Source organism: Limulus polyphemus, unplaced genomic scaffold, assembly GCF_000517525.1.
Source record: "Limulus polyphemus unplaced genomic scaffold, Limulus_polyphemus-2.1.2 Scaffold299, whole genome shotgun sequence".
NCBI lineage: Eukaryota > Metazoa > Arthropoda > Merostomata > Xiphosura > Limulidae > Limulus > Limulus polyphemus.
In genome coordinates this window covers 652,035-668,363 of record NW_013665909.1, presented here as the reverse complement: position 1 = coordinate 668,363, position 16,329 = coordinate 652,035, and the positions used below count along the sequence as shown (strand labels likewise).

General features: G+C 32.6%; 1 protein-coding gene across 5 annotated transcripts in view; it reads left to right on the top strand.

Moving 5' to 3' along the window:
• The window catches only part of LOC106457169 (flocculation protein FLO11-like), a 60,989-nt gene that overhangs the window by 24,051 nt on the left and 20,609 nt on the right, over positions 1-16,329 (top strand). For all 5 annotated transcript variants that reach the window (XM_022383006.1, XM_022383009.1, XM_022383010.1 and 2 more), the window contains one exon: positions 3,920-4,310. In XM_022383006.1, the coding sequence (XP_022238714.1) occupies positions 3,964-4,310 (347 nt within the window). In that variant the 5' untranslated portion in view covers positions 3,920-3,963. The remainder of the gene's footprint in view (positions 1-3,919; positions 4,311-16,329) is intronic.

Genomic DNA, 16,329 nt, shown 5'->3' with positions numbered 1-16,329 from the left:
AAAGGGGGACCCGGCGAGGATGTTTACCCCGGGGCCCTTGCTGACTCTCGACGTTCCTGACTACTATAAAATGTATTATATTACAAAACTACCACGCTTCAAACACATCTAATGCAAATATAAACAAACTATGTGTTGTATTATACAAATGCAATATTAGCACGATTTGTGATATATTGAACAAACGATTAATAAAGACTGACCAGAGACACAACACTAAGTAATGATTGATCACTTAATTTTTGTGATACCTGGGAACATTTGAAGTAAGGCAAGTTGCAATTACAAGTATTTATAATAAAAGCTGGGCAAAAAATAATGACAAGTATTTATAATAGAAGTAGGACAAACAATAATGACAAATATTTATAATAAAAGTAGGACAAAGAATAATGACAAATATTTATGATAGAAGTAGGACAAATAATAATGACAAATATTTATAATAGAAGCAGGACAAACAATAATGACAAATATTTATAATAGAAGTAGGACAAACACTGATGACAAATATTTATAATAAAAGTAGAACAAACAATAATGACAAATATTTATAATAGAAGTAGGACAAACACTAATGACAAATATTTATAACAAAAATAAAGCAAACTAAAGATTACAAGAACATAATCGGACCTAGGCAAAATTGTGGCCTGTGCGAATTTTGTATTCGGCATCCCTGCCCCTGTGGAATTGCGTGGGCACACGTCGCTCACCCAAGGGCTGCTCGTGGACAATAATCTATAATAAAAGGAAATAAAGCTAAAACTAAAAAAGTGTTCACTATTGTAGAATATTATAGTGAATGTACTGAAGTAATTCGGTGAAAAACTACAAAATGTTAACTTAAAAACACTATCGTTGATGTAGAAAAGCGTTGAAAGATTTTTGCGTTATTTAGCGCAGTTGGTGACCTGCGCACTATCCACCGAGGGGAATCGAAACATGGATGTTTGCGTGCTAAAACTGTACACTTATCACCGACTTGCTGGGGACCGTAGTTAAAGTAACAAACTACAGAATGTCTAAGTAAAAAGGGTAGAAAATCAATTATGTTATTTGTGGCTAACTTATCTTATTTATAAGAGTAAGAATGCTTCATTGTGAGGATATCAAACCTCTAGCTTATTGATAACCAGGATATTTGTATTATGTAATGGTAGAAAAAAAGCCGTTAGTTATACGTTGTTTCGGGTATAATCACAGAACACCCGTTTGTATGTTACCAGCATTCATGTAGAATACTTCAAAAGGCCATGTAATTGTAGTCAACTTTTAAAGATATTACTCTAACTTATATATTTGGGAAAAAAATATTCTATAGCTCTGTCTAAGAAATAAACATAAGAAATAGAAATGTAGTTATGTATATGAAATCGTAGACACAATACTAACCGTAGTTAATCCTTTTTAAATTACACAGCTTTAAAGTAAGTCATAATGGCAATGCCTCGCAGTGGCACAGCAGTATGTCTGCGGACTTACAACGCTGAAAACCGGGTTTCGATACTTGTGGTGGACAGAGCACAGATAACCCATTGTGTAGCTTTGTGCTTAACTTCAAAGAAACAAACAAACATAATGGTAAATGACGTCATGTGTATTGTTTCTGAAGTTAGGTGTTTTCAGCCAAGAGAGCAATCACTTTTTTATGTTATATTTTTCCATACCTCGTAGTTATTGAGATTTTATGTACACTTTAAGCAAATAATACGTAGAAATACAGAGAATTACACTAAAATCGCCACATGCCCTCATGCTATAATGTGTTAAATAATTAATTACAATATATTCAGATCTTTCTGAAGAGAGACTTCTTCCAGTAACAACTGTTTCTCCATTTTTATATGTATTACAATGGATTTTTTTATTATACTATCTATATGAAATAGAAATACAGAGAATTACACTAAAATCGCCACATGCCCTCATGCTATAATGTGTTAAATAATTAATTACAATATGTTCAGATCTTTCTGAAAAGAGACTTTTTCCAGTAACAACTGTTTCTCCATTTTTATATGTATTACAATGGATTGTTTTTTATTATACTGTCTACGTGAAAGATGAAAAAAAAATCTTGAAACCTGGACGTATAATTTAGAACTTGTTTGACGAGCAAATTTTTTTGACAGAATCTGTGACCGGTATGATTTCGAAACAAACGAATCAGTAGGAAGTTGGACGGGGTTTAGTACACATTTTACTTCGGCTTAAGATAGGACGAGTTTTATGAAATTTAGATCAAACACAGAGTGCTGGGATTAATTATATTTAAGTATTGAATATATGGACTCGGCGTGGCATAGGCTTCAAAAGCTATCAGAAGGTATCTTTATCGACTGTAGTATATTTTGTCGAGGAGTGTGGTCTAAATTTGCTTCACCGATGTTGACAGAGGTCAAGTGTGATATTTAGGTTTCCGCAAAGACGCTCAACTGGATTGAAAATGTTTGTCGTTGCCAAGAAAACATGCTGCGGTCATTATCATGCTAGGTGAATGAATTTTAGACAATAAATCCATGTAGAATTTTTGCATTATCGTCTTGGAGTGTACATCGTACATTTTGGAATGAACACTATAGAAATCATTCACCCTTATAAAGGAAACAAGTGATTCAAAACCTGCCATGAGAACGTTCCCACACCATTACATCACTTCCAGCTGCTTACACTATTGGAATAATACAAGCAAAGTAAAAGGCCTCATATGGTTTCTTCATATTTCAAATTAACCGTTAGTATATAAAATGGTGAAATATATTTTATCAAACCACATCACATGCTTCAAGTCATTCATAATCCACAGTTTTTGCTCTTAAGTGTCACTGAAGTTGTATCTTATTGTTTGCATCTGAGATAAGCTGCTGTATTGACTGTCTGTTGTTTGACAATTTTTGTAATGTCCCTTGCATGGTACAGTCGAATCCTGACCGTTGTTACATGAATCAGTCAATTGAGATACAGTCTGATTGTCTGTGGCGATTTACAAGCCTGTCAAATTGCTTTTTACCTCTTGGCATATCACTAGGGTTGATCAGCCAAAGTTTTTCCTAATGGAAGAAATATTCTCTTGTAATTGTCTCTGAATGTCTAGTCAAAGAAATGGATTTATTAACGGCACGTGATGAACATACTTTTGAAAGTCAGACATATCATTGTTTTTAGCTTTTTTCCTACAGACTAACCATTATATTCTTTGACTCTGCTTTTATAGGACTAAAGTAATCGCCTGGTTAGTTATGTGCGTGTCCTAATAAAATGGCCGGTCAGTAATCAAGGCCCATATATTAGGGTAAGGTAATAACTTGTACTCTGTTGAATCTGATCAATTCATAGTAGCTAAATTTAAAAGTGGCTAATAATATAAATTTATTGAATTTATAGATATATATAGCGTATGTCAGTGGCGGATCCAGGATTTTTAAAAGGGAGGGGCGCAGTGATTCTGAACGGAAACGAGGAATTTTCGGGACTTCCCTGGTAGGGGTTGAATGGGTTATTTATATTTGTTATAATGTTTGGTAGATGTTGTTGTTGTTGTTTTTTTTTTTGAATTAAATATGAAATATCCCTTCACCCCTCCACAAAGATCCAATTATTGCAATTATTTTGATTTTATTTTCAAAACGGGGGGGGGGGGGAGCGGGCCTGTATCCGCCCTTGTATGTGATAGAACATATTAGTTGGTCCTGGTGTAGAATATTAATTGAATTTGACCAAAGAAATTCAAGTTATGTTACAGGTTATATACGTTATTTATCAGGTTTTGAAATGTATTGCGATGATAACCCATGAACAGCTATATAAAATGTCAATGTTTAAATTTTGTAAACTATATTTCCATTTGTTATTACTTTAAGGAGTTCATATTTTATGTAATGTTTAATATTATTATGGCTATTCCCATTTCTTTTAGAGTCTTAAAGTTAAGTAGGAAGTGAGTAACAGAGAGTACGAAGAATGCCAAAAGCGCCCTTACACAGCGCCCTAGAGGCGGCTAAAAAAGGAGATTTACAACGACTTCAAATGCTTCGCAAGAACCATCAACTGGCACCTCATATCCAAGATGCTTTTGGTGCCTCATCTATTCATTTTGCAGCACGTGGAGGTCATCTCAAAGTGTTGGAATTTTTAGTGAAGAAATGTGGAATGAGAGCAAACACCCGGTCGTTTGTTGGCGCCACACCAGCACACGACGCAGCAGCCATGGGGAAACTAAACGCCCTTGTGTGGCTATTGAAACACACTGACTGTACTTTATGGGATAGGGACAATGAAGGAGCCACTGTATTGCACGTTGCTGCCAGGTAAGCTGGTAGTAAATTTGTATAACTTAAAAAAAAAACATATTTGACCACTATCAGAAATATGACACATCACTATAATGTAAAAATAGCATTTTTCTTTTCATTGGTGTTTCATATGGTGCGAGCTAGGGCTGTAACGTTTCCAAACAATCTTTTATTCATTTTTAACAGAAACGTAGACTCCAGATAGGAAGTTCTTATACAATTCCAAGATCAGTTGATAAGCATTATATTTAAGCGAAATTTTTAAACTTTCTTTTTTTGAAAACAAAGTATCACAGCTAAGATGAAACGAAAAGGGTAGGGGACGCCTGTCAGTGTGAAATGATAGACAGCTTAAGCTCATTAACCGACAGTAGTGCATAAGCAACACTGTGTTTTATATTTCTAAAATGTTCTCATCTTTTTTTTCTTGAAACCGTTTGTGTAACTTGATAACCTTCTTGTTTACCACGTGCTAATTCCTAATTCAGTCGATTGAGAAATGATTTAATTACTTTTTTTTTCGATTTATCTGGTCTCATTATACAAAATGCCAGTTAGGGTGACTTGACTTATGAAACGGTTAGGAGACAGTTCGCCGTGGTGATTCAGTAATCTATATCTATTGTTTAACGGGAACGCAATTCATGAAACTGTAAATATTCAGTTGATATAGAACTATAAGAATTATTCTTGTGATGCAATCAAATGAACGAGTTAGCCACAGCTTGGAAACCACAGTGCTGATTCACAGAGAAATAGCATTTTCTATTTACTCCTGATGAAGGAGAATCCGCTATCCGAAAGCGTTTCTTTTCTGATGCAGTTCTGTAATTGTCATTTTTATCCAAGGTACAACAAAACAGAAACTGTTTCACACTGTTTTATTCATTTTGTTTGGAAAACTAAAACTCTATACTCATAATTACATTGTAAGCATAGAGAACCTTTTAGACAAACAAGGCATGAACTATCTTTCTTGTCTCCTGGGTGCAGCTGAACTTGTTAAAATGTTCTGGTAGTTAAAAACAAACTCCTACTCTGACATCATTATCTTTATGTATTTGGCTGTGTTAACTGAATAATTCACAAATACCTTCAAGACAGAGTCAAGACTGCTCTAGTTTACCTATTCTGTCTTTATTCAGGATGATGCAAAAGTCCGTCTCCACCATAATATTTCTAGGTTCCACTCTTACTATGAATTTTTAAAGTGATGTTTGTTTTTCACCAACTTTCTCTTTTTCTCTTGTTACAATAAGTGGTTGAATTTTCATTAACTTTTCAAAAACGTCATTTGGAAGTGATCGGGTTATGTGAGGATCCTGGATTGAGTCAGTATGGTCTTCTCACTTATTCTGCCTGAAATAGAAGATTTGAAGAAGCAGAAAGGAGAATGAACACAATGTAAACAGAATGAAATTAGTTATCTGTTTATTTACAACACACATAAAATCTAACGAGTGAACAGAATTGTACAGCACCTTTCTCTCAAATCTGGAGAGATATTTGTATTAGAAGCAGAATATCTGATTAAGAATGAGAGAATTAACCGGTTTATATATATATATATACTAGCTGGAGTATCCGTTGGAGGATAGGAAATTGTGCTTCTATTGTTTCTTACAGTACAAACATTAAAAGTGCAATAAAAATACATAAAGGTACCAATAATGAAAAGAAAGACATACTGTTTTCAAGACGTCTATTAATATGGAATTAGATGGGGGTTCAACCCCCCCCCATGACCTTCCTCATGTCATCCTGTATCACTGTGTCAAGTTTGGTGCTGATTTATCAAGAAATGTGGAAACGTGTGAAGAACAGATACCCACACACATATTGACGTTTATTTATGTAGATATTAAGGGGAACTCGTGCTTGACGTACAAAGCGTTTCTTTGATTGTGGTATTTTGTATTTTGATGCACAAAGTTTACAAAATGAAGTGGTTTGTATTTAACGTAATTAAAACAGTTAAGTGACTTGCCTAGACTACTCGCGTGTGAGGTTAGGTACTTAGAATTATGAAACGAATCTGATGGCCGTGCAAGGTTAACCCAATTCTACAAAACGTGATACCAACCAAACACCTTTAGTACAAAAGACACTTTGAGCTAAATGGTCTGATCAAAAATGACAAACAAATCGATTTGTGTAGTAAAAGACACCAGATCTAACGAAACTTTCACAACCTCAGTATTGTGGGTAAGTTTTAAAACTAAACAGGTTGACGGTACCATACTTTAAGTGTATGTAAACAAATGAAAAAATTCACACACAAAACTTTAACATCTAACCACTGCTGTCTGAGATGGGGCTTTAAGGGAGGCAATTTTATAGTACTATCTACACCCACCCTTCCCTTTCGCATATGATGACGTCGTCAGTACTTCCCTCCTCTTTATTTCATTCTTACATAGTTTAATGAAGTTTAAAAAGCTTCCCACGCACATATGGTGACGTCTCCATACTTCCCTGCCCCTAATTTCTTTTGTGCATAGTTTAACGAAGATCAAAAAACTTCCCATGCATGCACACATGCACATTACTCTTTTAATTATATAGATTTATCACAGTAAGGCCAATTCTCTTAAAGTTTACTTGTTCATCTACCTCACTTGGTCATCCAATAAGTAAAAACAGGAAGAACATAACTTTAGGTATTCCTAAACTTCTACACAGTTCTCCAGTGACACCATCTATGAAAAGGTTCAGCAAGAGTTGGCTATGAGTGCTTACGACTAGCTAACTACCTTCCCTCTGGTTTATAAGTTCAAAATTAAGAACAGCTACACGCAGATAGTCCTTATGTGCTTCTGTACTAAATTCTCAAACAAAGTATAAAAATGACATCAGCAGGTGAAGACTAAACGACTGAGAATATTTTTTATTCAAACTGATGATTTTGTGTAAAATTATGTTAGTTAGTAGTATTGTCGAATTTATAATACACTAGCAAATGCCTATTGAAATAATTCATCAGTAAAATTCCTAAAAATTAGTGATGAATAAATGGATCATAGCGTATATGCAATATGAGTGTGTAATGGGCCATTTACTTTGTCATTTTATGTGTTAGTTCAATAAGTAACAGCAAAGGAGACTGACTACTACGCATTGTTGGCAAAAATGTTTGTGTTCCTATGCAAAGTGTGCATCCAGCATAATAGAGTTCTCAGGTTCGCTAATTAGTCGCGAGGATTTTTTACGCTGGATGCCACCGTTCCTGCTACCAAAATGAGCGCTTTTTGACAGTTGTCATTTTTATAAGAAGTGTCAAAGAGGAGATATTCAATTCAAATCAATTTATTCAACATTGTACAATAAAATCATGCATGTATATAATATAGACATGAAATATATTTATCTATCTATCTATATATATATATAGATAGATAGATATGCTAAAACTCGTTCCTCTCTTTATGCATTTTTCCCGACAGACGAAGTTTTGTTGGGTTTTTTTTCGTGAATTCCCATCACGAAAAAAAAAACAATTTTTCTCAGACTGAACATTTACCGTTCAGTACATACGAAGACTGATGGATCGATTCTGATATCGATATGAAATTTTAGGAATTGCAAAAAAAATTAATAATTTTCTTGTAATGTGATCTTGAAAAGAAACATTTCGATATATATATATATAATGTATTTTTTCCTACGATTAACTGTTCAGGAGATACAGAGTGTGACAAACAGACATTGACTGTTGTATATATATATATATATATATATATATATATACATAGCTCAGTTATCGTACATATATAGAGCTCAGTTATTATATATAAATAAGGATATAAACGTATTTGTATAAGTAATAAACAGCAAGGGTTTGTTGTATGGTATTTTGAAACTTGTAGTTGATACTGATATGTTTATAGCTTTTTATGCTTTACTTTGTTTTCATTTATGAAATTATATAATTTTAAAAGATGAAACAGCAAACAACTATAAAATGATAGTGACATATCCTCTAAGTTCGAATTCAATGCTTACCCTTTTACAATTTACAATTAAACATTTATATATATGAAAGCCAATTTTTAAAAATATTTTAAAGAAGATATCCTATATTAGCACAACTTACAATAAAAAAAACTAAAGAAATGAATGAACAAAGAAATTGTATGATAAAGTGGGCAATCTTTCTTTCTGATCCTAATGATTTTTTTAAAATAATGATCGATTTGTTTTTAAATTTTAATTTTTTAATGATTGATATGAATTTTACTTTAAATTTGTATATATTATTATAATTAACTAGAAAATGAGAGTAAAAGACAAAAATGACGTTTTTTGTTCTTTATCGTTAATATACTAGTACAGTGTGCCTTAAAGAAATTGATATGTTTAACTTAATTATTTTGTATTACCCAATAAGAAGAAAAACTTGCATTTAAAGTCAGAACCTGTAGCTTAATGTCTTTTGTTCAGGAATTTATTTCTGAATAATAACTCACCTGTTGGGTATTTTTACTTTTCATAGTTACAAAGTAGTAAAGACCTTCGAATTATTATATTATTTAGTCATCATTCACATAATGAATGAAAGCAAGATTTCATGCTGCTGTGAACAGTTTTATCTTTATATTTTGTTTACATATTGTTAAGCACTATATCTGTGTTATACCCACCGCGGGTATCGAAACCAGATCTTAAGCGTTGTAAACCCTCAGGCTTACCACTGAATTACCGGAGTGCTTATTTTTATATTATCATACAACTTGATACTCAGAAGTGCATTTTAATATTTATTTTTTCAAAAAAAATATTCTATGACAATAATATTTTTGTTTTACTGAAAGAGTGCTGACGTTTTGTATACTGTAAAATTTAATCCATAAAATGGGGTAGAATAAATAATACTTTTATACATGTCACCGACCGTCCTAATAGGCAGTTCATATTATGTAATGTTTAACAACCCTTAGCATAAGATATGGATACATGAATTTAAACATATTTAATTAAGAATTTAAATTTACATTCTATACATTTTCTTATCTTATGATACAGTGGTTCAATCTCCCCCAGTGGCACAGCGGTATGTCTGCGGACTCCCAACACTAGAATCCGGATTTCGATACCCGTGTTGGGCAGAACACAGATAGACCATTGTGCAGCTTTGTGCTTAACTATAAACAAACAAGCATTGATTCATTTACCATTTTAAGCTCCAATAAATATCACAGTAACCATTTATCGTTTTTAGTTTTAATTATTGTAAGTCAGTAGAATTTTTCTATTCTACATGAAGATAGTGTCAATAATACAATCAGACGTATATATACATATATCTTTTTATTAATAGGAATGCGAAAAACATTTCTCAACTATTATTACCTATAGTTCTCATTCGCGTCGCTAGATGGGAGGACTTTCGAAATAATTTGCACCTGTCATCACAAAAAGTGAAAGCTTTTTATTTAACGTATCTACAAAACCAGTGTAGTGTTCTTTCTTTAGTTAATACATTTACGTGATTATTGATAATAAGCAAACTCCTCTTCAAAATACATTTAGGCATTTTGAACCGATTTTTCAATGTTTCGATTTCATTCCACGCTAGAATCACTTAGGAGGACGTTGTTCATAATTGTCTTGTTTTGCAAATAATACTGTAGGATAACATATATTATCAGGAATTTAAATAGGATCCTCACGGATAATTAAATGTCAAATAATACTGTATGATAACATACATTATCAGGAATTTAAATAGGATCCTCACGGATAATTAAATGTCAAATAATACTGTATGATAACATATATTATCAGGAATTTAAATAGGATCCTCACGGATAATTAAATGTCAAAAGTGCGATCTATAAATTAACACCAACGCTGAGAGAAAAGTGGTAATTTAAATTATTTGTAGCTGAAGTTTGGCTTCAAAAATAAAATAAGTAAGAAACCGCTGAGAAGTATGATTAGCATGTACAATATTACTCAAGTCTATTATTAAACGTAAATAAACAGTTACAGCTCACCTGACCAATATGGCACGGTTAAACTATCACATATACTTTATTTCTATATGATGTAACTGTGTTTTAACAACGCTAGAAACCAGGTTTCGATACTCGTGGTGGGCGGAGCAGAGATAGCCCATTGTGTAGCTTTGAACTTAATTACAAACAAACAAACTGATTAATCAAAATGTAAAATTTATGTTTTAAAATAATTGCAACTATAAGATGAATCACATTTTCCCAAAGATAAGACTTAAACCTTCGCTGTCTGATGATTAAAAGACAGTAAGCTCGATTTACGAACAAAACACATATCTACGGTGGATTTATTCATCTAATATTTATGTTCTTTTCTTCTATGCGAATGTTTTTCTGTCTTCGTATTCAAGATCTACATATTTATAAACAGTTTTAAACAGTATAGTAAAATATATATCTTATTAGTTTTTTATGTCACATAAAAAGAATTAAAACTTAAACAAGCGCATGTTTTAAACATAGTTGAAATACCTAATTTAACATGCTTTTTAAAATAAGCACGTGACCACATAGAGTTAGTTTGTGAATAATGACCCCCCTTTACACTTGTAATGAAAAATTCCGTAGACATGTAAAGTCAATGATCACTCATGCGGACATACCTGTATTACACTTTTGCGAGAAATCACGTTTTTTTTATACTATCTTGGGTAGTCAGCCATGGTAAAGCCTGAGTCAACCAGACGGAACTATGGACGATTCGTGCAAGTGCTTAGGGAGGTGAATTTTGCGGACATGAGTACGATCGTAGCCGGTACATATTTTAATATCGTACAATTGCATACATGGTAGCCCCTATTAGTTGATCCTTGGCTATATGTTATGTCCGGCTAAACGTGCAACACACAGAACAACGCATTCACCAAACAATTCGTATGGTTTGGTACATCAGAAGTTCCGGGTTCAGCACTCCTGATATGGTCTGTGAAGGCTCTGTAAATGGTGTAGTATATGTTTAGATAAAGAGTTAGTTACATTAGTTTGTGGATAGAGTTTTGTCCAGCAGGTTGTAATTTTCTCAAAGCAACCCAAAACTGCATATATACATGTATATGTGTGTGTGTATATATATACACGATATGTATTTTGTAATCAAATTTCGAGTTGTGTCTTTGTAAAACAGTTTCGAGAGATACCACATACATACTCTGTTGGTAGCATACACTTGCCTTGTTACTTGTCTAAGTGCAAGTCGGAAGCGTAAGAGAAAACATCTGTTTAAATTATCTAACATTTACCAATTGCGCTGTTGCGTGGAAATCCGTTTTAGCACGTTCTACCTTTGAATATTATTTCAAGTACGTTAAACTTCTGTGCATTTCATAATCAAGTGAGAAAATGAATGCAATGTGATTAATGAAAGGTAAGGTGTTTAGTTCTTTTAAGTTATAAGTTGTGACTTAAAATAACTAAACACCTTACTATGTTACAACTTATAACTTAAAAGAACTAAACACCTTACCATGCTACAACTTATAACTTAAAAGAACTAAACACTTTATTATGTTACAACTTATAACTTAAAAGAACTAAGCACCTTACTATGTTATAAGTTGTAACATAATAAAGTGTTTAGTTCTTTTAAGTTATAAGTTGTAGCATGGTAAGGTGTTTAGTTCTTTTAAGTTATAAGTTGTAACATGGTAAGGTGTTTAGTTCTTTTAAATTGTAACATATTGTCTTAATGCTGCGATGAACAAATTATATACTTTCTATGTTTCAAACGTATTGTAGAACCTCCCTTACGTTATTATTATTCTGAGTGAAAGTAAAAAAGGAGCGTATAATAACAAGTTAACCATGCTACATCTACTATATCTAGTACCGACGAAGCCTTTCGCCTATTACCGTAGTTCATCAGGTCGGCTGGGATTCGATAGACATGGTAATGGTTCAAACACTCTTTTATATTACAAATTCGCTTGACAACAACTGTTACAGTGTGAACTATATTAAGTAGGTGAAGGGTAAATTTTTTTATCAGTTTTATTATATCACAATGCATCAGAATTATGGTCAGGAACAGCAGAGCTGAAGAATACTACTTTGATGAACCTGGTTCGATTTTCATTCTATAGCTTTCTAAGTTATCATTATTGTCTTACAAAATCGAATGATGAACGTGAGATATGATACTGACATAAAATTCAAAGAATTTGCATGATAGCAACATCACTAACTATAAAAGGCTTATTCCCTTTGTCACTCTGTCGAGTACGCTTTTACACTATTTTTTTGGTAATGCTCAACAATATACATCGTTGCTTAGCAACAAAACTATAACATGATTGTTCTTAGGTTAACTATAGTGTTTATGTTGAATGCTCAATATTCGTGTTGATTTGTCAGAAAAGTTTGTTTTTATTCTTTCTTTTTTTGAAAACTTCGGTGATATAACAGTAAAATAGTTTAATTCAGAAGTTTAATGACACTGAGATGTAGCCAAAAGCAAAATAAAATTTACCAAGTAATGTTTCAGCTAAGCCTTACGTTATGTATAAGTATTAGGCCTAATACTTAAATTAGACTACAAATAGGCATGATATTGCTAACGTTATACAGTCAGTGTTTAAAAAGTTTTAAGTGGTGAATAAATGTTGATTAATAAATAGTCTTTCGGTATTTTAACACATATATTACTTACTTGGCCTTCAAACATAAAGAAAATAAACGTTTATTATTACCAAATATATTTTATCTTTTGTGCAGTCGAAAGAGATTAAAATTTGTGTCGAAATGTCCGCACTATGTTTTCTACTTCCTGTACTAGAATACAGTGAAAAAGTTCAAGAATAATATTTAAGTGTCTTACAGAGTGCACACGTACATTTGTTCACGATAACATTTCATTTTTCTGCGCAGTTTTTACTCAAAATGTGGTGATTAAAGAATTACTCGAGACTGATGAAATAAGTGAAGAGTAGTTGCATTTTCGAGGTACAGACAAATTTGTTTTAGTTAAATTCTATATTTTACGTTGATAATTCACAAACAGAATAATTAGTTCTTTGTTTGTTTGTTTTATTCAGAAAAGTTTAAACGTGAATATGTCGTTTCAAAAGCCGTCAGAGAAAGTGTTGAATATGTTTTCTGTCATTCTCAATCAGCATATCAAGCCTATCGCTAAATGAAGTTACTCCAAGCATCATCTGTTCTGGATAGTGTTCATTGATCCTCACAATATCCTGCATACAGAAGATACATTTTATTCAAATTATTAACCTTATATTGTTGCAAGAGAGAGAACAGAAGTAAAAGCAAAGCGATTTAGGTATCCTAATATTATTACTTTCGTAGTGCAAAGTCGCACAATGGGTTATCTGCACTCTATACATCGTGGAGAATTGACCCCCGAATTTTAGATTTGTAAATCCGTTAAATTAACAATAACTCACCGGGGACTTTAAGATATGCGGTATAATATGGTTCTGGATCATGTCTAAACTTTCCTGAATAAAACTTGTGATCTCAGTATGCCCCTGTTAAACATTTTTGCCTTAGAACAAGTAGACTCTGAGATGTAATCACTGCGATGTTTCATTTATATCCGTATTTTCAAAAGTATTACAGAGCTTTCTTCAGGAATGAGAATAGTAAACTATTCGAAAGACCCATAAGCTCCAGCTCTTTCTTCAGGAGTAAAAATAATCAAATATCCGAAAGGCCCAGAAGCTCCAGCGCTTTGATCAGGAATAAGAATAGATAGTCTACAAGTAAAACAATATAGACATGTTCAGGGACTGAATCTGAATCTCATAAAATGTATATTTCTATATTTTACGGTACAGCTTTAAAATAGATATATTGTTACCTAGAGAACCTTAAAGAGGCACTTCTCAGAAAGAAATATGAAGATGAAGTTGACTGGGTGAGGAAAAACTAAAAAAATGTTTAGTGTTAAGAAGGAAAAAAAATGTTTCATCTTCAAACAAAGAGAGTTTTATGGAGCTACATTGCAAAATTCAGAAAACTAAACTTGAGGTTTGAGTTATGAAAAGAACTATATTTTACTACTTAGAGAATTTTGGTGATACTTTCAATGGTGAATTGATTTCTTCTGATGACGATTTCGTAAACATTCGAGACCTAAAGGGTAATTAAAGATTTTAGCATTTCTCATTTTATAACATGTGGTTTAGAGAATGGCGCAAGAAATGATAAAGAAATTCGGGTTTAAATGTCTTGTTTTTATTCGGGTTTAAATGCCCTGTGTTTTGTTTTTACAAATTTGGGACTGCTGGATTGGCTCATATGGGATTCAAAATATACAAAATGTTTTGTGGTTTTAAGGTAAATATTGTTTATCTTGAAAGTTATACATTACTCTGTTATTACGTGTTTCAACTGGAAGATCGCCTTATTTGCTATGATAAAGCAAATATATTGTGTCTCAACTGGAAAATCGTCCTATTTGCTATGATATAGCAAATATATTACGTCTCAACTGGAAGATCGCCTTATTTGCTATGATAAAGCAAATATATTGTGTCTCAACTGGAAAATCGTCCTATTTGCTATGATATAGCAAATATATTGTGTCTCAACTGGAAAATAGTCATATTTGCTATGATAAAGCAAATGTATTGTGTCTCAACTGGAAGATCGCCATATTTGTTATGTTAAAGCAAATATATTACGTCTCAACTGGAAGATCGCCTTATTTGCTATGATAAAGCAAATATATTACGTCTCAACTGGAAGATCGCCTTATTTGTTATGATAAAGCAAATATATTGTGTCTCAACTGGAAGATCACCATATTTGTTATGTTAAAGCAAATATATTACGTCTCAACTGGAAAATCGTCATATTTGCTATGATAAAGCAAATGTATTGTGTCTCAACTGGAAGATCGCCATATTTGCTATGATAAAGCAAATATATTGTGTCTCAACTGGAAGATCGTCATATTTGCTATGATAAAGCAAATATGTTATTCTGCTTTGGAGTATAATCTTGGTTCTGTGTTGAAGGTTTTTTTTTCTATATATGAGGACGGGTATTTTTCTTTTTGTTTGTAAGAATGACATGATTCTTTGCTGAAAGATAAATATTATTTTGTGTTAGAATACTAATAACATTTTACTGAAAAAGATAGTCTTTTTTGTAACTTTGAAGATGGACTTGTGTATGAGGATAAATATCAGTATATACTTGAAAATATATATATATATATCGTTTCATGCTGGAAGATGAATATGATGATATGCTAGAAGACAGATTTTGTCTGTGTTGGAGGAAACACTGCTCTATATCGAACGTACTAACTTTTCCCCCTCTTTTCAATGTTTGATTACAGTATAATGACATTTGTATTTTTTAACCCTTTGTTATCCATGGATGGGTTTTATCAACTACCGTAATTGCTGTAAATGTACAGGTGGAGATTATTCCTAGCATGGGTAATTATACGCGTGGAGATAGATGATAAAGGGTTAACACGTATTTTACTCTTTTTTTTTTGTTCATTTCATAACCACTGCGGAAGTTTACTGGGTCATATATAAGGAAGAAAAAGTCAATTATAACTAAATAAGACGTTTTTAAATTAATATATTGTCAAGCATTCAGGCATAAACACGGAAGAAATTATTTCTTCTCAGTTCACTCGTTATAAAATTAAACTCAGAGTTAACATGGTAGTTCCCCGCCGTGATTTTTTCTTTGATTACTTTCTAGAAATAGTTCCCCTCGTGTGATTTTTATGTCTCCGTAGTCATACATACTGTTTTTCTATTCTTTCTCTCTTCTTTTTCCAAACACTTTTCAATCGATCGCCATTCTTTCATTTCTCGGCGGATTGACTTGAAACTTGGTAGGGTTATATCTTGGTCCAAATTATAGGGGGGGGGGGGTCTAGATACGACAAAAAGCATAATTTCAGTGGTTTTTTTAACAATTACATTGCTGTACTTCAGTTAATTTACATGAGATATGGTACAAATATACTTTTTTTTTTACAGGTCCCATACATATGCACACAAAAATGTTGGATATGCTCATGTTTGGCTATTTTC